This window comes from Kogia breviceps, chromosome 17, assembly GCF_026419965.1.
Source record: "Kogia breviceps isolate mKogBre1 chromosome 17, mKogBre1 haplotype 1, whole genome shotgun sequence".
Lineage (NCBI taxonomy): Eukaryota > Metazoa > Chordata > Mammalia > Artiodactyla > Physeteridae > Kogia > Kogia breviceps.
In genome coordinates this window covers 38,553,799-38,581,743 of record NC_081326.1, presented here as the reverse complement: position 1 = coordinate 38,581,743, position 27,945 = coordinate 38,553,799, and the positions used below count along the sequence as shown (strand labels likewise).

At 41.6% G+C, this 27,945-nt stretch overlaps 1 protein-coding gene across 5 annotated transcripts in view; it reads right to left on the bottom strand.

The window, feature by feature from the left end:
* The window catches only part of ESRP1 (epithelial splicing regulatory protein 1), a 61,717-nt gene extending 44,266 nt beyond the window's left edge, over nt 1–17,451 (bottom strand). For all 5 annotated transcript variants that reach the window (XM_067018157.1, XM_067018158.1, XM_059042889.2 and 2 more), the window contains exons 1-6: nt 16,564–17,451; nt 15,927–16,055; nt 14,548–14,661; nt 11,596–11,710; nt 380–478; nt 181–235 (exon numbers count right to left, since the gene is read on the bottom strand). In XM_067018157.1, the coding sequence (XP_066874258.1) occupies nt 181–235; nt 380–478; nt 11,596–11,710; nt 14,548–14,661; nt 15,927–16,055; nt 16,564–16,695 (644 nt within the window). In that variant the 5' untranslated portion in view covers nt 16,696–17,451. The remainder of the gene's footprint in view (nt 1–180; nt 236–379; nt 479–11,595; nt 11,711–14,547; nt 14,662–15,926; nt 16,056–16,563) is intronic.
* Nucleotides 17,452–27,945: the final 10,494 nt, after the last annotated feature.

Here is a 27,945-nt window from a genome sequence, read left to right as displayed (position 1 = left end):
TGCCCTGGTCCGGGAGGATCCCACATGCCGCGGAGCGGCTGGGCCCGTGAGCCATGGCCGCTAAGCCTGCGCGTCCAGAGCCTGTGCTCCGCAACGGGAGAGGCCACAACAGTGAGAGGCCCGCGTACCACAAAGTAAAAAAAAAAAAAGCCTCAAATGGAATAGTATTCAAGTACTTACCAAGTGCCACTTTCAAATTTGTAATTTACTCTTTCTGGATCTGAAAACCTGTGATCTAGAATAAGAACACACAAGTCATCATTTTAGCTAACAGGGAGACAAAGCTGAGGGGGCGGGTGGTGGCAATTCAGAAGTATAGGCGAGGGAAAGTGCATGGGGTCAGATACTAGGCCCGCATCGTTACAACACCAATACTTACTATGAGGGTCTGAAATCATTGCTAAAATTATATTTCCCATATCTTCAACTTGACAGGCTCCATACCGGGAGGCTGAACTATTCTTCTCAAAATTTAAACCTGGGAGATTAAGTTAAGGAAACATTTTGGAGAGGTAAAATGAGGTTGCTTTTACCCAAAATTAAACTCTCATGGAAACAAGAGGCCAAGTAAAATGCATCTAGATTGACAATTCTTTGAAATCTCGGAATAGCTACTTCCCGCCAGTCTGGACTTCACCCGGGCTTCCTGAAGTGTCCAATTGCCCTATTGGGCTAAGATGGTCAATCCTGTCCTGAGGATTACCAGGGATAATAATAATACCAGGAATAAAATGTTTATTAAGTGGTAGCAAATGCATGAATATCGAGCACTTTAGCGTCAAACCATGAAGCGTACAACAAAGTTAACAGAATCCCTATCCTGTCTTTACAACACACACAAGGCAATGAGCATGCTGACTTAAAGATACAGTTACATCCTTCAAGACCACAAGGTATTAAATGACTTTTTTAAGCCTAATGTTCAAAACACTTCAGATTACTGAAGACATATCTATGACTCCATTTTTATTCAGAACTCCCTTCTAGAAGATTTCTGGAACTCCATAACACAGCCATCTTGGATGGCAGCAAATGCTTATCCTTTTATTGTAGATGTGTAGAAACGGTTCAAGCACTCAGAGCCAACAATGGCCAACGTAGCTTTTAATTTAAGTGAGTACGCTGTTTGGGTTAGTCAGGAAACATAACTTTTAAAGAAATGCACGGCTCAAGTTGGGTTTGAGGGCAACCAGAAGAGATTTCCATCAAGTTTTGCTTAAGTTTTATAATGTAGTACAATGCACATAACAAATAATACTATGGGACTCTATCTTTTCTCAAGTTTAAAATGAAAACAGCCATCTGAGTGGTGGTTATTAAGATGTTTGCCTTATTTTATAAAAATGTTTCCCGACTGGTATTTTGTAATAAGGGTAAAAAATGAAGACAAATATTAAGAAAAAGTCGGTAGGTACTATTTTACTGCAAACAAAGAGGATACAATGTAAAAACAACTCAGAGATTTCTCCCCACCAAGGATTACAGCCAGTCTTCTGAATGAGTAATATTCTATTCTATTCTCAATTCAAAATTCCTTTCTATTTCATCCCCACAGCTTCCTCTTGTCTTTCTCCAGTAAAGAGACATGCTAAGCAAATTCATTCGTGTGTCGTCTCTCAACCAGTTACATTTCTCTGTAGTTAAATATGCTACATGTAGAAAGGCAGCCATATGTTCCTTGGCAAATTACTTAACCCCACTAAACTTCAGCTTATCTGTAAAGCCAAAGCTGTGATAATCTTTACCTCCCTGGGCTCTTGTGAAGATTAAATGAGATAAAACAAGCCCAGGACACAACGCAGGCATTTAATACAATACGTGATGCTCTCCCTGCTCTTCCTAGAACCCTCAGGTGACCAACTTTCATAACTTATGATAATCACACTTTAAGAGGGTCACATTTATGACTAAAAAAATCTGAACTCACCAGGTGCCTATTTGTGTATGCTCACAGGATAATCATCAAGCTAAAATGGTGGACAATTTCTGCATTTCCCCCTGCAATCCTGTCCTTTACATCAATCATCTAGAGATGAAATAAATGTGCTGCCCACTGAGGGATTAGAAAATCAATCCCAGATGTTCAAGCAACACAGCAATGACCACTGACTGGGGTCATTAAAATGATTTTCCTTGGGAAGCTGTACTATAAAGTATTTATTAATTCAGCGCCATTTTCTAAGAACATAATGATAGGACAGAAAAACTGGAGCCAAAGGATGAAGATGCTTTAGGGAGACAACTGCCTTAAGTTTTCTGGGGAGATGGGAGGGACTTTATGGATCCTTACAGAACTAAGAAAGAAGAGCTGTGACTAGCTATAGTTTATCATGTAAACTCTGCCACCAAATGTCTGGAACCCTGCAATTCTAATAACACTTTCAGCCTTATAAGGGCGTGCAATGAAGTAAAGAGAAACATACCAAAGAAATGGAGACCAGTGCCATTGTTTAAGCCAGTGTTTCTCAACCTCAGCATTAGTGGCACATAGGGCAGATAATTCTTTGTTGGGGGGTAGGGCAGTGTCCTGTGTACTATAGGATTTTTAGTAGCTTGCTGACCTCTACCTACCTCCAGTAATAACAATTAAAAATGTCTCCAGACACAGCCAAATGTCCCCAGGTGGGCAAAACCCAGCCCAGGCTGAGAACCGCAGGTATAAGCCGACAGCTCCCCAAAGTGGCAACTTAACCCCTTACCATCTATTGATTCAGAGAAAACGTTTACATGTAGGAGACCATTACTAGACAGAAATTTTGAAGAAATCTGACCAAGGAAACACTGCATAAGGAGCAACCTGATGCTGTGGCAAAACCCCTATCAGCAGAGACAAACACACACGCACACGCACGCACACCCTAGGCCGTAAGGAACATGGATGAAAACACAGCAAGAGTCAACCCTTGATCCTCACCCTATTTTTGTGCAGCCCAGAGAAAAGTATGGCTTTTACATTTTTTAAAGGATTGTAAAGAAAGAATGAGCAGAGACTGTACGTGGCCTGCAAAAAACTAGAACATTGACTCTTTAGCCCTTTACTGAAAAAGTTTGCTCACTTCTGACCTAGAGGAATGAAAATTGCCGAAAATAGAGAATGCCACAGGAATGTTTGCCACATCGTAACCTTCTATCCCAAAACAGAATCTTGGGGAAAAATTAAGCTTTGAAGGAATTGGAAACTATATTCAATTCAAGCCAGTTTTTTCTCCTCTATCAATGACAAGAGGCATAAGCCTTCTCACCTTTGCTCAGGAACTCCCCTATAAAACCCTCTTACCTTCTTAAGCCCAACCAAATTAGACCATGGATCACTCCCACTCAGCACCAAAGTCTTCCCTAACTGCTCTAGGTCACAACCATCAAGCTAAGAGTTGATTAGATACTATTCCTATAAAATATTACTCTCTTCAACTGTATTATGCATTTCCTGAGCACAGGTCCACTTTCCTCTGATCTCTTTGCATCTACCACAGCACCTATTACTTCTAAGACTCCACTGACATCAATGATGGCATTTACTACACACCATTTTGTGCCAAACACTGTCTATTTCGTCCTATTTTTGCAGTAGCCTTTCTAGGTAGATAACAGTAAAACCAAAGAGATGAAGAAACTAGGATTGAGAGAAGTTCTGTAACTCATTCAAGTTTCCCAGCTCTGATTTGACAATGTGTCTGTAATTCCCTGCACCAAGATAAGAAGCTTTGCTTAATTTGTTTTGTTTTGAGTAATAGTTTGTGAGCTTTCTAAATGTATGATATGAAAGCGAAGTGAAAAAGCTCAAAAGCAACAACATAAAGTATCCTGTGTAGAATAGATTCATAGCTGAAGAATTATTTTACTGAATTCTACTTTTTTTTTTTTTTTTTGCCTCCCCCGTTGTGGAGCACAGGCTCCGGACGGACGCGCAGGCTCAGCGGCCATGGCTCACGGGCCTAGCCACGCTGCGGCATGTGAGATCTTCCCGGACCGGGCCACGAATCCATGTCCTCTGCATGAGCAGGGGAATGCTCAACCACTGCGCTACCAGGGAAGCCCCTGAATTCTACTTTTTATATTAAGAATATGTTCTAGACATTTGGCTAACTTGGTCCCACATAACACGTCCCAACATGTTTCCCTTCAAGTCATCACACACCAGGAAGATCAGCAGCTCTAAGCTCCCAGCAACTTTTAAAAGTCACCCAACCTCCTGCATGCCCAAACCACCCACCCACTCACACCACTGTCTTCGGAAGATTCATTCAGTTTTTCATAATTCTTACCAGAATGTACCATGAACAACAAATAATAAATGCGAGTGAGATAAGATTTTTATTACCAATTCTTTCTCCTATCAATTTATAATTATATATTGAATTACTTGCTGCATGTCCGATCTTGAGAAGGAAAGATGAATCTGTGCCTCCTGATTTATGGTTGTCATGCAACTTAGTCATTCTGCCCTTGAGGCAGCCACGACAGCACCAACAGGCTTAGCCAGCTTTGCAAATGAGAAACGCCATGAGGAAACGAGAAGGAGTAAAGCCAGACATGGTGGAAACAAAATGAGCATGTCAGGATACAACTGAGCAAACTGCTGCATTTACACAGAACTCAGAGAAGTCCAGAGACTTCGCCTATATTTCCTTAGTGTCACAAAGTCCATCAATATTAACTTATCCATTCAAAAGAAGCTACCTTTTCTGACTGCAGAAAATGGACACATTTGGTTTCAGAACACTCAATTTTCCCTGGTAAATAACCTCTCTTTAAAACTAAGTTCTTAGTTTCTATCTAAAAGAAGCACACATAGGGGACTTCTCTGGTGGTCCAGCGGTTAAAGAATCCACCTCCCAGTGCAGAGGATGCAGGTTCAATCCCTGGTTGGATCCCACAAATCACGGGGCAACTGAGCCCACACGCTGCAACTACTGAGCCCTCGAGCCACAACTAGGGAGCCTGTGTGCCACAACTAGGGAGCCCGCACACTGTAACTAGAGAGAAGCCTGTACACCGCAACTAGAGAAGATCCCATGTGCCACAACTAAGGCCCAACGCAGCCAAAATAAATAAATAAAAATTTAAAATGAATAAAAATAAAAGCACACATATAAAATAAATATATTGTGTAGCAATTAAGTTTAAACTATGTTAAAATTGCATCCCAATCCAAAATTCCAACTCAAAGCCATTTTTCATTGCCATTAAACACCGCCCCCCCCCCCAAGGACAACAAGTTTGTTTCTTCCCCTTCTACTCTGTTTAAGAGTAACACAACTGCCCATATTGCCAGACATTTCAATAAAATTCCTGTGCTAAAGGAACAAAGGAATGGCAAGCATAAAATATCACGAGAAAAGTTGAAATCGTGCTCCAACTAAGAACTGAATTTCCTACAGTTATGTGAAGGAAAAAACAGAAAGTGATCAATTACCCTTATAGGAGTTGTATAATTAAAAAAAACAGGTTCTAGGGACTTTTGCGGTGGTCCAGTGGTTAGCACTCCATGCTTCCACTGCAGGGGGCAGGGGTCTGACCCCTAGTAGGGGAACTAAGGTCCCTCAAACCTGCCGCATGGCCAAATAAATAAATAAAATAAAAGGTTCTATAAATAACCTGCTATATTTTAAAATGAGCTTTGAAAGAAGCAAATCAAGAATGCCAGTGTAAAAGAATGTAACTAAGAGCCAAAGCAACAAAAACTTTCTTTAAACCAATAATAAATGCTGGGGAATCTAAAACCATAGTTTTAACTCTATTCCTCAGAAGCTTACTCTTTCCAAGAGGGGGAAAAACAAACAAAAAAAGCGAGATCCATCCTACCAAATATTACTTCAGGAGGTATTATTGTTAACAAAGCGCAAAACTGACAAGTCAATTATACCTTCAAAGAAATAAGGTAGAAGTAGGAACTAATGCAAAAAAAAAAAAAAAGATAAAAATTTCTACTTTAGAAAAAGACATTTACATGGCATAAACAAATTAGGAAAGGGAGACTCCATGATAATGTCTTCCAAAGCCTTCTAAAACAAAAAAACTATCCTGGAATTCCCAAACTCATATTTTAAAAGTAAATTATTTTATAATCAAAATAAACCACACAAAATTAACATAACAACTCTGAGTGCTGGCCAAGAATATACAGTATTTCTAGTCACCTAACGTATTACAGACCACATACCAGAGTATTCGCCAGTTTGGCTCACATCATACCGATGTGGTGCCAAAGATAATTTCTTCCCCCCTCCAGCCAACAAGGTCAACTACTAACCCAACTTAACTGTACACTTGGTGATAGTTAAAATCCCTTTCATACACAGAAACGTGCCAAGGAGGATTCAGCATCTGCCTCCACTTTTTTTTTTTTTTTTTGGTATGCGGGCCTCTCTCTGTTGTGGCCTCTCCCGTTGCGGAGCACAGGCTCCGGACGCGCAGGCCTGGCGGCCATGGCTCACGGGCTTAGTTGCTCCGCGGCATGTGGGATCTTCCCGGACCAGGGCACGAACCCGTGTCTCCTGCATCGGCAGGCGGATTCTCAACCACTGCGCCACCAGGGAAGCCCTGCCTCCACTTTTTAAGAAGAGCAATGACAGTTTTGCGACTGCAAAGGCCCAGTTCAACTAGTCATAACAAATAAGCACATAAGGGCAGAATGAACCACACTCGCACACACTATTTTTACAAGTGGAGACGCTAAACCCGGAAGCTTTTACCTGTACTAACATGTAGCTGATGTTTTAAAAGGTCTATAACCAGTCTCACGAAAGATTAGAAAAAAAAATTTTAGGTGTAAGATAGTTTAGATAAGGTCCTAAATCAATAAGGAAGTCCTTTCAGAGTCTTTGGGAGATGGCTTTCTTCTTTGGAGACATGCCACAACCTACTCAACACAGGACAGCACATAGTAGGGCAGGCAGTGGCTGAGTGGTTGCATGTACTAGCTCATTATTCCTTGCAATAGTTATGCCCATTTTAAGATGGGAAAACTGGGGCTGCGAGGTACAGTAAACTCATCCCCAGTAAATCTGACTCCAGAGCTCATGTTCTTAACCACTCTGCTAGTAAGGCTATTATCTCCATCTTTAATATATGGGAAAAACTTACCCTCGTCACTGTGTCAGTAGCACGCCCACAGAAACACATATTGTACACCCCCAACAAGAAGTGGTGAAACACAGGGCTTCCCTGGTGGCACAGTGGTTGAGGGTCCGCCTGCTGATGCAGGGGACACGGGTTCGTGCCCCGGTCTGGGAAGATCCCACGTGCGCGGAGTGGCTGGGCCCGGGAGCCGGGGCCGCTAAGCCTGTGCTCCGCAACAGGAGAGGCCACAACAGTGCGAGGCCCACATACCACAAAAAAAAAAAAAAAAAAAAGAAGTGGTGAAACACAAACACAGGGAAAGACAGACACACCCCTACTAACACTTGGATGGGTAGACAAGAGTGGTTTAGTGATTTTTTTTTTTGCCCTGTTAATGGAAAGCTGCACTAGTGAAACGGCATATGTTATAATATCAAACAGCACATATGGATGCAATACCCTACAACTAGATTGAAATTTTACAAAATTAACTTCCCTTTTCTCCTGAATAGTTTAGTCTCAGGAAACAGACTATAAATTTATAAGGGAGATAATCTATTTAAATAGCCAACCCCACCCTCAGATAATCTTTATGAATTCTAGAATATTATCCCCTAGTTAACAAGCAGACTGTTTGCAGTCAGACTCAGGTTCAAATGCTGACACTTCTAACTTAAGATAAAATCTCTAAGCCTCAGTTTCCCTAGCTATGAAAAGGGGGCAATACCTCCTCCACTGGGCTCTTGGGAGACTATTGATGGGATAAACAGTAAGCACACAGTTGACAGATAGTTCTCTTCGTTCACTTGCTCTCCGGACAAGGCCACATACTTCATTTAAAATGAGTTCTTAGTAAAGGCTTGGCAAAATGAAATAAACACAATGGTAGAGGTCGTGATTAAGGAGAATAAATCAGCTCATGACTTACAAAGCTAACAAAAAATAGGTTAAGAAACCAGGAGGAAGTAATTCCATCCAATACTGTGGGGGAAATAGTTCTTTTTTTTTTTTTTTGAAACAGATAAGTCATTATACAAATAGCCTCAAAATCAAAATGTACTTTCAGCAGGAGACAACTAGCGTTCATTTCCCCAAAGGGATCTATGATAAATTTCTTCCTTAAAAAAAAAAAAAAAAAAAAAAATCACATGGACTCCAATTCCTATCATCACACCCTCACCACCTCACATGATTAAGTAAAAAGCTTACAAAATGCCACCCACAGTTCACCTGCTAAATGAGGTCTTCTTCCCAGCTAGGACTGCATAACTCAAAGCAGGTAACAAAGCTGCAGCTGGAATAACTCAGAGAGGATCAACACTAACACCAGAAATGGTTTTAGAACCAACACAAAGACAAAAGAGGAAAATATGTGCTAAAATAAGAACCAAGACTGCATTCAAGAAATGCCTAAACCTTTTCTTTTATCAAAGTGGTCATACTGCTTCATTTACATAGCACTCACGGTTCACAAAGATTTCACTGGGGACTACATGAGATAAAAGCGAGGCTTGGAGAAGGCCAGTAACTTTCCCAAGGAAGCAAAGCTGCAAATTCTCTTACTTGTTCCTTTCTGAGAGTTGGCAAGAGCCTCTCTCCCTCCCCCGCTGGTTACCTGGTGGAACAGGTAATCCCTCTGGAGCAAATGACTCTCCATCTACTTGGCAAAACCATCAAGGATGCGTAATGAGTACCTTTATGTTTCCAAATCCAGTGCCATTTCCATATTAGAAAGGAAAATGTTTAGTGGTCTGAGAGAATTGGACAGCTCTTTAGTTCAGACATTGTAGAAATCCTGTGCACAGTCAAATTTGGTATGATTGTCTTCGACCTGAGTAATTAGTTTGATGGCATAGTCAGGGAAATAATGAATCCTCTAAGAGTCATAAAGGAATTGATCACAGCAGCAACATAAAACAAAACCCACAAATAGAAAGGCTTAATAACACTTCTTACCTGTTAAATGGGAAAGAAGTATGCAAATAAAACACTAATAAAAACGTTTAAGATTAAAATACACTTCTGGGGGAATTCCCCGGCAGTCTAGTGGTTAGGACTCCACTCTTGCACTGCAGGGGCCATGGGATCCGTCCCTGGTCGGGGAACTAAGATCCCCACATTCCATGTGGTGTGGCCAAAAACAAAAAAATCCACTTTTTGATTGGCAATAAAACTATAACAGCTAAGACTTCCAATGTAAGTCCAAAGAAACTAGGCTAAAATTAGGCTATTTTAAAATTAACAGAAATATTCCCTAATTTTTCAATGAATGCATTACTTAATGGTCATGAGATCCTTCCTCAAATGTCAGGTGTTATGTGCCTGAAATGAAGCCCAGTTTAGCTTTATTCACAATTCACCTGTTTACTGTAGTCAAATATTTCTGATTTTCATCTCCATGGCACTTGAAAAAAAACTGCCAAAAAATAGTTATAGAGCTAGGATAAAAAGGAATGACAGAAAAAATAATCAGCTAGCATCTTATCCATTCACCTTAGGTCACCTTTAAGGTCAGATAATGCAAAAACTATATAAAAGTATACAGTACTTTAAAAAAGTACGTATATATTGTGTAGATAATACAGCATAGAGCAAGTAAAAAGCTCAGGTTACCATACTGAAGATGTTTACTAATAACCCCAAATCTTATACACATGAAGCTCTTGAGAAGAAACCAAGGAGAAAAAAAAATAGGTAACCTTTTAACAAGCTCTCTGAACTGTGAACACATTGAGAAAACCGAAATACCGAAATATAAGAACCTCTTATTTGTAGCTATGGAAATTTTTACTAATATCTGACCTACAATTACTAGGGAAAGATTTTCTTTGCTAAAAGAGAAAACAGAGCAGTCAGGGATAAACGGTTCTTAATATACTGTCTTTCCTACTCAAGTTGTCTTTTTCTAAATTAAGATAACTTATTACACTTTCCCTTCAATATCTACTAATACTTTGCCAGAATTTTTCATTCTCTATTTTGTACCAGCACATTAAATGGTTTAGCATTTGCTAGAGATGGGACTGTGTCCCTCCCCAAAATTCATGTGTTTAAGCCCTAACCCCCAATGTGACTGTATCTGGGGATAGAGTATTTAGGAGGCAATTAAAGCTAAATGAGGCCATAAGGAAGAGGCCCTAATCTGTTAGGCCTGTGGCCTTATAAAGAGAGGAAAAGAAAGCTACCTCTCCCAACAATCCTGACCACGCCACTCCCCCTACCCGCCATTTCAGACACAGGGAAAAGCCAGAAAGAGCCCTCACCGGAAGTCAACCATGCTGCCACCCTGATCTTGGACTTCCCATACTCCAGAACTGTGAGAAAATAAATATCTGTTGCTAATAAACCACCCAGTCTATGGTATTTGTTATGGCAGCCTGAGCTAATTCATACAGCATTTAAATCAACAAAACACATAGCAAGTTTTTCTACTGTCCCAACCTTCTAATGAAACTCTAGTAAGAATTCACTCAAATGCGCTTATTCTACCCTTCTCCCGGCACTGCTGGGAGCTAAACCAGTAATTAACTAGTAGATAAATCAGCTACACCAAAATTCTAGCTACCTACTTCCAAGAAGAAGGCAAATAAAATGAGTTTGATCTGTTTACAAATGGTTAGGAAAAATATCCAAACAAACTTTTTCATCAAGAAATTCTGAAACAAAACAAAAATCAAGCTTTAGCACCTGAAAATGGATGAGAAATTTTTAGAATAAACATCTATACCCCCAAGTTCATGAAAATAACTTGAATCTGACTTCATGATTCTCATAGTGGCTTTGGGTGACTCCCCAACACTTCTATTACTCAGTGTTACATCTGATATGTTAGCACATGATTCTTATTAGTTAGCACTTTAAAGACTTACTTACTGGATGAAAGATGATGGGTCATTCATGACAAGATTTGTGATTATAAAAGTTACTTTTACAGTACATAATGCATCAGATATATTTTCTTGGTTATGAAAGAATTTGGGGTAAAATCTCAGCTTCATTTTATCGTCTCAAAAGATAGCTCGTAATAATTACCACAATCTACATGTATTTGACAAACCCAGAGAAGGTTAAAAGGGGTGCCAATGAACAGCTGTTTGTCAAGAGTATACATCCAAACTTTAAAAAATTCTTATCCATTCAAAAGAAGAAGAAATAAACCCTAAAACTAAGATAATCATGAACAAGTGGCCTTAGAATTGGCAAAGAATGTGGTCTTCACATTCATCAATTCATCAACTGAAAAAACAAAACAAAACCACTCCCATAATCCAAAACTGAATTCTATTTTAGATGTGTTCACATAACAAAAATCCATGTCTAAATTCATCTAAATCACTATTCAAGTTCAGTAAATTAGAACTACTTTGAAAGATGCCAGTAATTGCACCATTTTTCCTAGCACAGTAGACAAATTTTGGACAAGTCAATTTTCATACACTGTCAAAGTTAAAAATGTTTTAAAGTTTCTTGAATTGCCATTTTTTTCTGGAGCTGTCTTTTCAAATGATTCCTGGGTCATCACTTAAAGGATACACTCTGTCATTGCTGCAACATCCAGTTTATCAATATCAGGTGAACCAGGGCAACACTTCTTAAACTCTTTCCGAAGATCAAAAAAGGAATAGAAGCATTCAGGCAATAATACATTCTGAGGAAGGACAAGGTAGACACTGTTAACTAGATAAATTTAGTTCAGTGATTCCCTAATGATTAGGAATCTAAGAATTGAATGTAAGTATATTTTACCACAATTTTAAAAAAATTTTTTTAATTAAACATTAGAGTGTCTTCATTTTCTGTTACAGTATTACATCCTACATAAAAGTCTCATGGAAAAAAAATTCATCTTATTTTAAGGCAATAGATGATACGTTTGTGCTCCATTATGTATTCCATTCAAAACAGTTCTGAAGCTATAAAAACATTTGGGCTATTTTATTTTCTGTTTGATAACATTATGTACTTTGTCTAGCCATAATTATTTTAGACCATCTGTATTTTCACGCAGCAATATCAGCCCTCTCAGTTTTCATACAGATGCATATGTTTATAATACATATCTAGACAAAGGATTCTATATGTTTATTAAAATTTAGTTTTTTATTAAAACCTAGTAGTTTAAAATACTGGGTTCTAATAATACATATTCTGTGTATTAAAATTAGATTAAGATAGTAAATTCCTGATTACCTGAAGAGGATTATTTTTGTGCCAAATTATAGTCCCACATTAGTTTCCCTGACCATTATTATTTTGGCTAAACCCGAGAACTCAAATTACACTTAAAAAAAGAGAAATTGTTACCAGCCGTTCTTAGCTATTAGTATCACTCTTGTGGTAATTAAACAAATCTCAACTGTCAGAGCAAATATTATACTATTGTGTCACTTTTTTTCCTGAAAATAAAAAAATTCTCACTGAGTAATTTTCAAAGTTTAATTTTGTTACACTAAATTTAGATTTTTTTTAAAAAATTCAAGATAATTTGTATTCACTTATGGGGAATTTGTACGTTATAAAGTCAAGGAAATAAATACTTTTTAATGTTTGTGACCCATAATATTTAAGTAATAATGTCTCTATCTAAATTTCCTTTATTGGATTCTATTAGATGTGACCTATTCATGCTATATTTGAAATAGGTATCACTACATCATGGTGACATTTTTCCAAAACATTTACCAAAACAATGTTCAAGATTACCTACAAAAATGCTTATGTAAAAGCTGTTTATAATGACAATAACTCAAATGTCCAACAATAAATGTTTGGTTTCAATAGGTATATCCATTTAAAATACTGAATATTTTATTTACTGCTTATGAAGGATACTAATGTTATATTAAATTTAAAGTAGGCTAAAAGGTTTGTGTAGTATGAATGCTCCTTGTAAAAGTAAGGCTTTTCTACAAAACTCTGAAGAATACATTCAACTATGTTCACATTCAAAAAACCACTTTGATGTTTTCTGATTGGAAGGATTATTTTCTTTTATGTTTTACCATTTCCTTATTTTTCTGAAATGAATAAAATTATTTGCATAATGATACTAAATTAATTGTTTTGGTTTTCTTTATCAAAATCCTAATAGAAGTGGCTCAGGAAAATGTCTCAATTTTTCTCTGGAGGTTTTCCCACATCCAAAGCAGTGTACCTAAAATAACAAAAACAGCTGTTTTCCTCCAGCCCAATAGGGAAGGATTAAGTTTTATCCCTTATAAGAGTTTGAGGTGAAAAAAAATTCTCATATGTATCTATTTCTGGATTAAGGGTATAGCAATTTGTCTAGCATTTAATTAATAAAAAATACTCCCCCGTTTTAATCAAATAATTACTAAGGTTGCTGTAAAAGGGAGTGTTTTCTTCAAGCCTCCAGATATAGGAACTTGAGTTTCTCCTTCAGACTTTTAAAATTGTCATTATACATTTAGTTCATTTCTTCCCTTTTCCCTATTGGAGTAAAAAGAAAGAAAACCTGCACTGACTACTACTCACTTATGACATCAATTGCCAGTCTAAACTTTTCATTGCAAGACTTACCTCACAAAGTTTCCTTAAAAATATTTTACTTCCATCTTTTCTGCCTACCACAATAAAAAGTTACAGCTCTAATTAATTAAGTTGATAAGATCAACTATATTAGCAATGATTGATTACACTGGGTCTGCCGTCTATGCTCACCATTTTTTCTCAGCCCCTCAGTATTCTTCCCAGAGAGAGAAATCACATCTACAGTAAGATAGTATTTTTCTCATTTCATACTCTTTTCCATACCAGAAAGATAAGTAAAGGTAAAAGAGGGGGGTGACCCTACTGTTTTGATACAAAATTCAATCAGTTTTGAACATTTACTTTAAGTCACACAAAGTACAGTATGCTATAATTAACATTTCACTAGTTATATGGTTAAGTCAGAGTACAAAATTTTTTAATTAAATTATTAGAATGCAATTTACAAGTTTTAATTGGGTTTTTCTTTGCTCTTTCCTTTCTAGGGTAAGGCACACAGACGGGAATTTTACAATGTATTAAAATACAGTTCTACCTACTTGTAGTTATTTTAAATGTCAAAAATTCAGCTAATATGCTTTGGAAAAGACAGAATGTCAAGCATCTCAAAAACCTGACATAAACAAAAAGGAAACTTTTATTAAGTCACCAAAGGGTATCTATAAAATTACTGTAATCTCAAACATCTCTATGAAAGTGTTGTGACATTTTTATTGTGATAAAATATACATAACACAATATTTACCATTTTAACCATTTGTAAGTATACAGTTCAGTGGCATTAAGTACATCCACACTGTTGTGCAACAATCCCCACCGTCGCTTTGTCATCTTCTCAAACTGAAATTCTGTACCCATAAAATACTAACTCCTCATATGCATATTTTTTAAATGGAGAAACTTGGATAAACCATTTTTTAAGCCTCCAGTCACCCCTAAGGTCCAATCGTTTTTTCGAGAAGCCAGCACTCTTACCTTCTTGGAAGCCTCAGGATGCAGGATTTGCCTGACATGAAGCTGTCCATCAGTACAGAGACAGAAGGAGGTTCCTACCCCAATATTCAGTTCATTGCTCACTGACTGGTTAAACTGAAAAGAACAAAACACACCCAGGGATGCAACACATGCAGGATTTACAAACTGAAAAGTGGCCCCACCTGGTTATAACCTGAGAAACCGCTAACTGCTGTGAAGAACACCGCTTCTGGGGGCAACATTAGAAAGACTCCGTTCCCACAAACTGTGTAGTTTCCTTTATATTCGGTAGCTTTCCAGTCAATCCTCAGTTTACGCACCGGGGAATTAAGTAAATGCATTCTTCCTCCCGTTCAACACCCACCGCCTTCTATTTTTGTGATAAATCCATCCGAGACTTTTAAGTCAGAGGTCTCATTTCATCAGCAAATTGCCTTCTGATTACATCATTCTCTGGTGCTACGTTTTTTTATGTTAGGATGTTCTAGACTTAAGAAAGATGTCAGTTTCTGATACGAATGTGGGTAATGTGTATATAGACCTCTGGAAAATCTAGTAATACGTTTCCTATAACACACCTCAGAAATGATAACTTTCCCCTATAATTCGCAACTCCTGTGCTAGGGCAGAAGCCGTGAGAGCGCCGGACACTCACCTGTGCACAGGTGTTTAGCTCCCCGCCCTATCGGCACAATCCAGTACCCGTCGGCACCCTGGAGCAGCCGGTTTTTAGGTCACCTCAATCCCAGTAAGGGGATTCCACTACTTTCACGGTGACCCAAGGAGCAGCCTCGTAAGTCCGGATCTGCAAACCCTCCCGGCGCTAGGACCAAGGCCACTAAAGAAGTAAGCGGAACCGGAACCGGGCCTTTGGGAGTTCAGGAGCCTAAACCCAAGCAGGTACCTTCAGGTTCCCACCCAGCTGGGGCCGCCTCCAGCACGCCACAGCTCGTCTACACCACAGCGCCCCCTGTCCCAGGGCTGAGCTGCAGACCCAAACCCGGCAGAGGGCCGGTGTGTCTGGGGTCGGGGTCGGGGTCGGGGTCTGGGCCTGGAGCTGGAGCGCTAGGATTCAAACTGCGCTCATCACTCGATTGGTAAAACTCGGCAGATTCTCTGGCCCCAGATATAATTCAGGAAGCAACTCGAAAGCTACCAAGTTTTGGCCCAAAGACCCTGGGGGCTGGGAGGCAAAAAGGAGCAGCGACCTCCTCGCAGAAGGTCCACCAGGGGCTGGCAAGCCCGGGTCTCGCCCCCTCGCTCCGGGGACACGCGTGGACCGACCGGCGAGGGCGTGGGACCCTGATAAGAGTTGGGCTGGCTTGGAGGGACGCCCGGGTGGCTAAGATGGGGAGGGCGGCGCGACCCAGGGCTGTCACCTGTCGGAGGGCTTGGTCCAGCTGCGGCGCCGAGGACAGGCTCTCGGCGTCGATCTTAGTTTCTTCTTTACAATCCTCCGTCAGCTCCAACTGATCCGGTCTAACTAGTACTTCGTGCAACTGTCCCACCTCCGAGGGAAAAAATTAGGGGTCAGTTTTCCCTTCCTCAGTTTGGGAACCTCTACCTTCGCTCTCCTTCCTTGCTCCCCTGCTGGGGCGGCCCACACCTCTCGACGGGTCTGGCCTCAGAATCAAAGCTCACTTGTTGCCAGCGGCTCCAGTGGCCGAGAGGTCGTCGCAGCCCAGCCCCCAGCCCCACCCCCACCCGGATAAGGTCCGAAAGGCCCTGGAAGTGAGCACTTGGGCCCCCAAGGATCCCACCCCGCCTTCTCGGGGCGTCCCCCGTCCGGTAGAGAGCATGGCTTGGTGGCCCCCGGCCTCCCCACCTGGGCCAGATTTTGGAGGACTGAAACGGTTCCAAGGCGGTTGGCCAAGAGGTTTGGTTTTATTCTGGATTCTCTAGGCCCCGGGTCCAGCTTCCCAAGTGGGCAAACAAGAGCACTTGTTTACCGACTCCCCAAACTTTTACAAGCTTTTGCCCCACTCCTATCATTTGGACAGAAACGTGGAGAAATACCTTCTTGTTGGCCAGATCCACGACTTTCCATAACAGCAGGATCAGCTCCTTCTCATCCGAGCCCAGCTTGGCCCCGGTGGCCCCAGCAGTGATTCCAAAAAGCACCACCAAGTAATCCGGAGACGCCGTCATGACGATAGGTGGGGAGGGGGAGAAGGGGGGGTCGGGAGGCGGTGAGGTGAGGTGGAAGTGAGAGCGAGGAAACCTGTGCTAAAACCTCTTCTAAGAGAAAAAGAAAGAGCGACCACCCCCCCTCCTCACCGCCGCTGGTGCAAAAGGCGGTAACCAACCACCCAAGCCCACACCTGGCCCAAGCTCCACACCCAGGGCAGGAAGGGGGGTGCAAAGGAGGGCGGAGGAGGCCTGCCCTTTTTCTATTCAATTGCCCGTGCGTCTATGCAAAAACCCTGGAGCAGGGCTGCACCCGCGGGAGGCGCGCGCAATGGCTGAAAGCTTTTCTGTTTTGGGATGTGGCTCTACCTGCCCGCCCCTTCCCCCTCCCCCACGTGGTGCAGGTAGGAGACACCTGGCGGCGCCTGCCCATTGGCTCCTTCAAACCACGACGTGGCAGCGGTGGGGGAGGAGGCCGCCTGGGGGAAGGGGAGGAGGGGGCGGGAGACAATGGCTGGATGATTGGAGAGGGGAGGGCGAGAAGGGAGGAGGGGGAGACGCGAGGGGCGGGGAAGAGGAGGTTGCCACCCAGAGGGTAGCCGAGGCCGCACGGGAAAAGGGTGAGGGGTGAGGGCGCGCAGGGACGGGTTACCCATTTGGAAGTAGCCGAGCCGTGGGGGTTTTGGAGAAATGCCCGCTGTGGGGAGCGAAGCCGGAGGTCCTAAAGGGTCAAGCGAAAAGGCCTGGCGCGGGGAGGCGAAAGGAGGCCAGAGGTGTGGCTCGGGTGCGGAGCTATCCAGGGCGCGGCGCCCCGAGAGGGCGAACCGCGGAGGGAGGGACCGGCCAACGGCAGCCGGGAGGTGGCCGGAGCACTTGCCAAGCACCGGAAAAGCCTCTCCCGAGCCCAACACACCTTGAAGTGCAAATAGCAGGCGAAACCCTTCGGGCCCTCCCCCTCTCCGGGCGCCCGCTCCTCCAAACGCCGAGGTACTGCCCACCTTGGGGAGTGAAACCCCCCGCGAGCGGCTGTGCGGAACTCGCGGGACTGGACGCCCAGCCACCAAGTGACGCCCAAGCACTCAGCTGCGGCGCGCAACGCAGCAGGGGGTCCCCCGTGAGGAAGTTCAGGCACAATGGAACCCACGCCCTTTTCTCTCAACTATTCCCTTAATTGCTACTCCTTGTTTGGTCCTGGCTTCTAGCTCGAGACTGGAGCCTCCTCCGGGGCAGGGGCCCACTTCCTTTGATTTGCCTCGGGCCCTAAATGAAATGTATCTACCGTACCTAATGTTTTCCTAAATCAGGCCAAAGCCAGATTTTTCCACAGGTCCCCGCTCTGATCTCCCGCCCTCTACCTCATACCTTCGCCTTTGTACTTCAGTGTCGATTTGGCCAAGTTCCCGAGCGGTCTCCCTACCTAGCGCAGTTAGGTCTGAGCGCCCACCTCCGCCCCCCACCGACCGCCCCCATCGCCCTGCCACCGAGTCGGACGGCAGTGTGGTGGGTCCTGTTGGCATTTTCGAGAGAGAAGCGCTAGAGATGAAGTTTCTTCGTCTTTTGTATTTGAAACTGATCTCTTCTTGGGAACACAATTCCGTCTTAAGTATTACTAATTCGGCTCCAGGTGTCCAGCCCTTTTTATTCCTGAGGTGAAAACGGGCAGCCAGACAACTATCACGCCAGTAACCCACTCCAGGTGCAAATCTGAGAACTTTTCAGGACGCATGTCAAGGGAAGCTGGAGATGCGGCTTTCCTGACGCGGAGGAAGCGCGGACTGCGTGGGGAGGTGGCGGAAGGGTTTTAGGAGTCTAAGGACGACGGCGCCGCGCTTCCTGGCTGGAGAGGGTGCTGGCGACGACGGTCGCGGCACAGGTAGCGCAGCTCGCGTCCCCAGAGAGCGGGAGAAGGCCGGGCTCTACAAGGGCCAGGCAGCTTTGCAAGGGCCCACGAGGGTGCTGGGTACCACCCTCGTCCGCAGCTGGAGTGCCAGAGTCGCGTGCTTTCGGCTCCTGGACTTAAGGGTCCGGGGGCCGGAAAGAGCCCCCCGCCGCCCCTCAGCTAGCTCGCAGCTGCAGCCCCGCCTAGTCCTCGTGTCTCCTAGCCACCCTCCCGGGCCCGCAGGCGCCGCGGGGGCAGGGGCTGGGCGCGGAACGAGGCAGGGAGGGACCTGGAAAAACCACCCAGATTGCATTGCAGTGGGCGAGGCCGCCGGAGGAGCCGTTTCCCTTGAGCCATTTCCCCGCGGGGCTTTCTCGGTGCGCGATGGATTCCCAGGTGCTCGGCCCTGCCGGGCGCCGGAGGGACCGCCGCGCAGGGGCGGGAGACCAGGTGCGTGGTCCCCGCGGAGCGGTCAGGCCCCACACCGGGCGGAAGACTTGCTGAAAAAGTGGTTAGAACAGCTCAGGAAGTCCTGCCCCGCCGGTCCTTTCAGGTCTTTGGTGTTCGGATTAATCATTTGAGTAGCGCGTCTGGATAAACTGAGAAATTGATTACCAGCCAGGGGTTCAGCGGCGTATCCACGTTAGAATCGAACCGCAGAGCTGTCCCTTTTCTCAGAGATTTGTTTTCTTCCTCTTTAAGAAGTCGGATTCCTGGTGTGCGATTTTTTTTAATTTAAATTTTAATTTGTCCAACTAGATTACAAGGACAGGATTTTTGTTTTATTTTGTTCTCGAATGTATTCCGAGGGCTTGGAACAGAGCTTGACATACACCAGGTACTCAAATATTTGTTGAATGATTTTAATGAGTAACACCCACCCATTTTTGCAGCTCTTTGTCTCCTGAGCTAGGGCATAGTTCATCACTGCAACGGTGAGATTATGAAAATGGGAGTCTACAGGTAATTTAAGTCTCAAATGTTTTTTAAAAGAGTCGGTGCTTATTATACAATTATTATTGTCTGTTTTGCTAACAGACGAATCTACTTCTGTTAAAGAAATTAAACTCTTGTAAAATGCAGGGATGCTGAGAAAACTATGTAATACAAAAAAGATCAGTTCCGAATACAAAGACGTTTTATTGTCCATCCCACCAGCTACAAACAGTTCTAATATAGCAGGAATAGTCTGTACGAAAGAGGAACCTTGAGAAGAGAGGCTCCTTTTACCGATGGTCTTCACTTAAGACCACACCTAAAACTCTCAAAACAGAAGCGAATCTTTGTTAAAAGCAGCAGAGACCCAAATTGAAGGACAGGCGGCAAAATAACTGGCCTGTATTCTTAAAATTCTTAAAGTCATGAAAGACCTTGAAATTATTTTCTGAAGAACTATTCCAGATTAAAGGAATTTACAAGACATGAGAACTCAATGCCATACGGATTCTGGGCCAGAACAAACTTTTTTTTTTTTCCTTCAAAAGACATTATTGGGACAATAGGATAAAATCGATAAGGTCTGAACATTAAATAATAAAACTGTATCACTGTTAATTTTCTAATTTTTGTAATATTACTGTAGTTCAGCAGAGAATGTCCTTTGCTTTAGGAAGTACCCAGTATTTCGTGATAACGGGAAATCATTGTCTACAACTTATTCTCAAACGATTCTGGACAATATATATACATATATACATACATACATATACATACATACATGGGGAGAGAATGATACAGCAAATGTGTAAAATGTTAATGTTGTAGGATCTGAGTGAAGGAATTCTTTATACCATTCTTTGCAACTTAAAAAAATTTTTAGAGCATCAGAGGACTTTTTGCTGCCACCGTCATTTGGTGTTTAACAAGGGTCTGTCTCATGCCTTTCTAGGTTAACCTAATCCTCCATACTATAGAATGAATCCATTTTCTTTGTCTTTTCCTTAGTGAAAGAAGGAGAAAGAAAAGGTCACTATTTTCTGTATAAAAATCGTTTCATATCCTTGAAGGTTTTCTTAAATAACTAGACTAAATTACTGCAAGCTCTTTAAAGTTTTCATCATGAATCTTACTATCCTGCTCTTTAATTATCTTCATTATGCTCCTTGGACCCTTCTCCTCTTACCACTTTTATAGAGCAGCTCTTGAACTGGACAGAAGACAAACGTGCCCACCGTGGCCTGACTATTGACACAGTGGTACCTAGATGTCATATTCTTATTACTTGCAATGCAGCTCCCTTTTAAAGACTACAGTAGCAGCACTGCATTTGCTGGCTCCAGTTTTGTTTTGAGGTCTCTAGATCTTTCTTGGAGTTCTTACTTGCACATGCTCAGTTCTCTTATACCTGTAAGAAAACAGCCTTCAAAAAGGAATCAAAGTATGAAAATGTTCTCGAATTAGTTAGTGGTGGTGGTTGTACAAACATGTGAATATACTAAAAACCACTGAATTGTACAGTTTAAAAAGTGAATATTATGTTATGTAAATTATATCTCAGTTTTTAAAAGAGCAAATCAAAGTAAAAGCCTCTATTCTGAGGCTACCACAAGCCATTGGTGTTTCCTAGTTATTTGTATTGGATGAAGTAAAACAGATCACATTTTGTACTCCCTAGACTAATCCAATCTCTCTGAAGTGGAGAGGAAGGGGGAAATGATGGTCAGGGTAACTAAATACATTATATATGATTTTCTATGAATTACTCAGTGCATTACACATTTAAGCAAATTACTGGTCTGAACCTTTATTATAGCAATTATTATAGGTGATCTGTGTGGACAAAGTATGGGTTTAATAATTGGTCCTGCCATGTGCTACCTCGTGGCTGTGGGCATGTTCCTTAGCCTTACAAGGACTCGGTTTCTCACCTGTAAAAATGGGGATTATGATAATGTACACTTCATAGGTTTTCAGGGGAGAGGAAATGTATAAAGAAGTGTCTTCTTTAAAGAAAGAAACTTGAGAACCAGGAACGTTACTACAAAATAGGAATCTCCCCATGGGGAGCGATCTCTCCAGACAACAGCCACAAAGGCTCTGGCCTTAGATTGGACTAAAGACACCATCAACTGAGGATGAAACATTAAATAAGATTTTACTGACTGTCGGTGGTAGGAAAATGCACAGAAAAACTACACCTAAGGAAATGTGCCATGAATCTGGGCAAGACATGTCTTCTCCTTGGGGACCACAGAACTGATCCATTTAAACTGGGCATCCAGGGAGAAGATGCCACCTAAGGAATTCCTCCCTCCTCACTCCCGGCCTCAAGTCCTTTGCTCAGGAGTACAGTCGGACCTCCGTATCTGTGGTTATGCATCCACAGGCAGATTCAACCAACCGAGGATTGAAAATACTAGGGAAAAAAAATTCCATGAAGTGCAACTATTTACACAGCATTTACATTGTGTTAGGTATTATAAGTAATCTAAAGGTGGTTTAAAGTAAATGGGAGGATTGCCCTAGGTTATATACAAATACTATCGTCATTATATGTAAGGTACTTGAGCATCTTCAGATTTTGGTATGTGGAGGGGCGGGGGTGGAACCGTTTACCCACAGATACCAAGGGATGACTGTACCTCCCTGCCTCGCTCAAAATCCAGTCAGAGAGGAAAGAACAGCAGCAGACCTTATATTTTAAGTCAAGGTGGGTTGACGGGAGTGTTTAAAGATTTTTAGGAGGGAAAGAAGTTTTGTTACTCTTATTTCCTAAGTTCCTCTGCTTCCCCTGTACTTTGCTACTAATACACCTGTTTGACTGATAAAGGGCCAGTTTTGTTATTCTGGTAAAATGTAACCCAAAGACCAAGAAATCATTGTCGCACTGCTGTGTGTCTGAAGTATTTAAAGTGCTGTTGAGGTAGTTTACTTGGTGGACACCGCCATTTTTGAAGACAATTAAGATAATTTTTATGAGCGGCCTAGATCTCATTTGCATGTCAGTGCATTCTCACCTAGAGATTCCTAAATGACTATAAAAGTCTATACAAAGTGTCAGTCCTGATGGATACATTCAGTCATTTGTTTAACAATTATGTACTGGCACCATACTATGCACCAGGCAAGAAAGGTATTAGGCACTGGAAACACAATAAATAGGGGATAAACACAAACAGGGTCCTTGCCCTTATTAAGTGAGGGCACAAATAATCACAAAAACAAATGGAAACAGTGTTTAGTGTCCTTAAGGTACACAGTGTTCTGTGATGGCACAAGGGGACATAAACACTATCGGGGAGACCAGAAAGAGGCCAATGAGCAGCAGTATGGTGCTGGCTATGGAAATAAAGACTGAAGGTGCTTGAGGAGAAGGCAAGACCTTGGGCATCACCCTTGACTCCTTCCCACCCCCCATGTCTATGTTTTCACCAAGTCCCTTGGAGTCTCCCCACTCACTCCCACTCCATTCCTCATGTGACCTTTCTGGGCCAGTGCTCTGAAATAGAAGAACTGCTCCTTTCTTGTCCAAATCAGTATCCCTGCTTTAGCTAGTAGGGGAAATATCTGATTTTAATCGGAATTCATTTCTGCAAACAATATTTTGAATCACATCTTCATTCTGAAAGGCAACACAAAAAATCATATGGGGACTTCCCTGGTGGCACAGTGGTCAAGAATCTGCCTGCTAATGCAGGGGACACGGGTTTGAGCCCTGGTCTGGGAAGATCCCACATGCTGCGGAGGAGCTAAGCCCACGCGCCACAACTACTGAGCCTGTGCTCTAGAGCCCGCGAGCCACAACTGCTGAAGCCCACGCGCCTAGAGCCCGTACTCTGCATCAAAGAGAAGCCACTGCAATGAGAAACCTGTGCACTGCAAGGAAGAGTAGCCCCCGCTCACTGCAACTAGAGAAAGCCTGCGCGCAACAATGAAGACCCAATGTGGCCATAAATGAATAAATAATTATTTTTAAAAAGAGGTAAGACATCTTAAAAAAAAAAAAAAATCATTTGGACTTACTCCCTGGGAGGAAGTTGATGGGAGAGAGAAGAGAAAGGGGATCTTTCTCCTTACATATATAAATAACAACAATAAAATAGCATTTATTTATTGAATCATCACTACATATCAAACACCATTACAAGCATTATCTCATTTAATTCTCACAGGTAGTTAAAAGTACTGTTTTTTAACCCCCACTTTACAACTGAGGAAACCGGAGGTTAAGAATAACTTGGTGAGGGACATCCTTGGTGGTCCAGTGGTAAAGAATCCGCCTTATAATGCAGGGGACATGGGTTCGATCCCGGGTCAGGGAACTAAGATCCCACATGTGGCAGGACAGCTAAGCCCACGTGCCACAACTACCGAGCTCACGTGCAGCAAACTACAGAGCCCATGTGCCCTGGAGCCTGAGCGCCACAACTAGAGAAGAGAAAACCTGCACACCACAACAAAAGATCCCACTTGCCTCAGCGAAGATCCCTCGTGCAGCAACTAAGACCCAACGCAGCCAAAAATAAATAAATAATAAATCTTAAAAAAAAAAAAATAGAATAACTTGGTGAAAATGGCAAGTGGCACTGACAAAGTTAGGACTTATACCTAGGGATTCTGACTCCAGAAACTGTGTTTAGCCACTATACTATACTCAAAGTGAACCACTTTTATACATTAGAAATCTTTTTTAAAAAATGGAATAGGCAAACTGTCACAAAGTAAAACCTATCTCCTTATGAGAGTCGAGCTTCAACACATACACATGACCAATAATAAATCACAAAAGCAAAGCTACAGTAAACTGACTTAACAGTTTAGTAATATCACACCTTAAATTTTATAAAGTATCTGCATTTTATACTTCAGCTTGTTTACAAGATAACCATGAATTATAAAGTATCCTTGAGACCCATTAGAAGAAGTAACATTCTAGAATAGTTATAAACAGCATGGTAGTTAAAATAAGTATCAAATGTGTCATCAAAATTTACTGTTTTCAAATTTGAAAGAGACTTGAAAATTTTATTCCTACATCCTTGTTTCACAAGAGGCCAAAGAAGTTAAGTGACTTGCCCAACCAAGGTGACACAGCTAATTAGCAGCAGGACTGTACTTGGAGCTCAGGTCTCCTGGCTCCCAACCCAATGCTCTTTCCCTGTTGTGTCCATGACTACCCAGACAGCGTGCTCCCTCGGAGAATACAACAGGATTTCTAGATGGGACTCGAGATGTCTGTGTAGCTGGTTTTGGTTACAATTATCTGTTTTGGCTGGGGCTTCCCTGGTGGCGCAGTGGTTGAGCGTCTGCCTGCCGATGCAGGGGACACAGGTTCGTGTCCTGGTCTGGGAAGATCCCACATGCCGTGGAGCGGCTGGGCCCCTGAGGCATGGACGCTGAGCCTGCGTGTCCGGAACCTGTGCCTCTCAACGGGAGAGACCACAGCAGTGAGAGGCCCGCGTACCGAAAAAAAAAAAAGAAAATCAGAGATTTGAAAAATCCGTTTTGTTAATTTTTAAAAGAACTATATTGGTTTGCTTATCAATTCTATTTTTTGCCTTTATGTAATTGATGACAAACAGTATGGCTTGGAAAAAAATGTTTGAAACCACTAGCTTAGTTAATAAAAGGAAAATTCAAATTAACAAAATCACACACAGAAAAAAGTGGTATAATTCAGACATATGTTTTAATGACATGTTATTTCAAGCCACAAGCTTATAAAATGTGGTAAAGAAATAGAAGAGGATACTGCCTATGATAGTGTAAGGTTAGCAAACTCAAGGTGGCCAAAGAGACTCCATGAAGATCTACACAGGAGAGAAAGCAGCAGGCACTTACCAGATGATTAGTAGAACAACAGACAAGCCACCATTTCATGCACTGTTCCTGAGACTGTAAGTAGTAGAACTTTTCTGGAGTAACAATTAGAAATATCAAGATGTTTTTTTTGGGGGGAGCAAATATTTGAACCTGCAATTGTACTTTAAATATTTACTAAATGTTTGAATATGAATGTTTCAAGGAGAGAAAGAGAGATTGTTCAAACATTTTAAAATGATAACTCAAAGGATTTTAAAAATTGAAGTATAGTTGATTTACAATATTATCATAAATTGTTTTTAAGAATAAAAATTTTGGAAATTTGATGTGGTATAAAAACAGCATAATTTTCTATGTATTGACATAAGTGATGGGCAAAATCTATTGATAGAAGAAAAAACACAGGTTACAAAGGTATATATATATATATATATATATATATATATATATAAAATCCAATTTAAAATTTTTCTAAAGACTGGGAGGATGAAGTGTATGAAACTGTAATAGTGTTTATCTGTAATGGATAAGATTTGAAGATTTCTCTTTTACTTAAAACATTTCTGATTGATTTTTTTACAGTGACTAAAATTGGTAAAATCAGTGAAGATATTTGGGAAAAAATGGTCACTTGTCTCAAAAGACTGAGAAGACTTCTCCAAACTTTTAAAAACTGTACAAACCCCATATTACATTACATATGTTAAATTACATTACAGTTTTCAAAAAGATGGGGGCTGGGAGTTCCCTGGTTGCCTAGTGGTTAGGCTTCTGTAAGTTCACTGCCGTGGCCTGGGTTCAATCCCGGGTGGGGGCATGAGATCCTGCCAGCGTGTCAGGCAGCCAAAAAAAAAAAAAAGGGGGCATGTTTTACAATTTTATTTATTTTATGAGATTAATGTGTTATTTTTTATTAAGGTATGATTGATAAATAAAAGTTGTATATATTTAAGAAGTACAACATGATGTCTTGATATACATATATACCAGGCAGACCTTGGAGATCTTGTGGATTCAGTTCCAGATCACCACAATAAAGGGAATATCGCAATATTCAAGTAGACTTTTATTAGGGCAAACATTTCTATAACCCTAAATATCTCATTAAAACAAACAGATGACCAAGTATCTTTGTTAAACAGTGACCCAAAATGAAGTAAAAATTAGTAAAGTTAACTGTAAATGAAGATACTGCAGCATATAAACCAGTGAATCATCAATGAGTTTTTAATACCAGGACCTAATAACATTATTTTCCAAGTAAGTAATTTTTTTTCAAGTATGGTACCTCTTTTTTTGTTTATTTGTTTTTAAATTATTTCTTTATTTTTGGCTGCTTTGGGTCTTCGTTGCTATGCATGGGCTATCTTCAGTTGTGGCGAGCAGGGGTACTCTTCGTTGCAGTGCCTTTTCTTGTTGCAGAGCATGGGCTCTAGGCACGCGGGCTCCAGAGCACAGGCTCAGTAGTTGTGGCACGCAGGCTTAGATGCTCCATGGCATGTGGGATCTTCCCGGACCAGGGATCGAACTCATGTCTCCCCCATTGGCAGGCGGACTCCTAACCACTGCGCCACCAGGGAAGTCCCCCAAGTAAGTAATTATAAATGTGAAAACCATAATTAATACAGACAACACAGGTAAGAATATTTTTTGGTTTCCCAGTGCATGTAAAAGTTATGTTTGTACTCTCCTGTCGTCTATTATGTATGCAATAGCATTATGTCTAAAAAAACAATGTGCATACCTTAATTTAAAAAATACTTTATTGCAGTGGTTAGGACTCTGTGCTTTTACTGCCAAGGGCCTAGGGTTCAACCCCTGGTCAGGGAAATAAGATCCCGCAAGTCACCCGGCCAAAAAAAAAAACTTTATTACTAAAAATGCTAGCCATCATCTGAGCCTTCAGCAAGTCATACTAATAACATCAAAGATCACTGATCACAGATCACCATGACAAAAGTAATAATAATGAAAAAGTTTGAAATATTGTGAGAATTACCAGAATGTGACACAGAGGCAAATATTGGGAGAATTACCAGAAGTGAGCAAATGCTGTTGGAAAAATAATGCATATAGACTTGCTTGATGCAAGGTTTCCACAAACCTTCAATTTGTAAAATACACAATATCTGCCAGTTGCAATAGTCGAACAAGGTATGTCTGTACATTGTGAAATGATAACCACAATCAAAATGTTTTTATTGGAGTATAATTGCTTTACAGTATTGTGTTAGTTTCTTCTGTACGATGGAGTGAATCAGCTGTATGTATACCTATATCCCCTCCCTCTTGGACCTCCTTCCCACCCCCCACCACCCCACCCATCTAGGTCATCACAGAGCACCGAGCTGAGCTTTCTCTACTGATTAGTGATGTTGAACATCCTTTCATATGTTTGTTGGCAATCTGTATTATCTTCTTTGGAGAAATGTCTATTTAGGTCTTCTGCCTATTTTTGGATTGGGTTGTTTGTTTTTTTGATATTGAGCTGCATGAGTTGTTTGTATATTTTGAAGATTAATCCTTAGTCTGTTGCTTCATTTGCAAATATTTTCTCCTATTCTGAGGGTTGTCTTTTCGTCTTGTTTATGGTTTCCTTTGCTGTGCAAAAGTTGTTTTTTTGTTTGTTT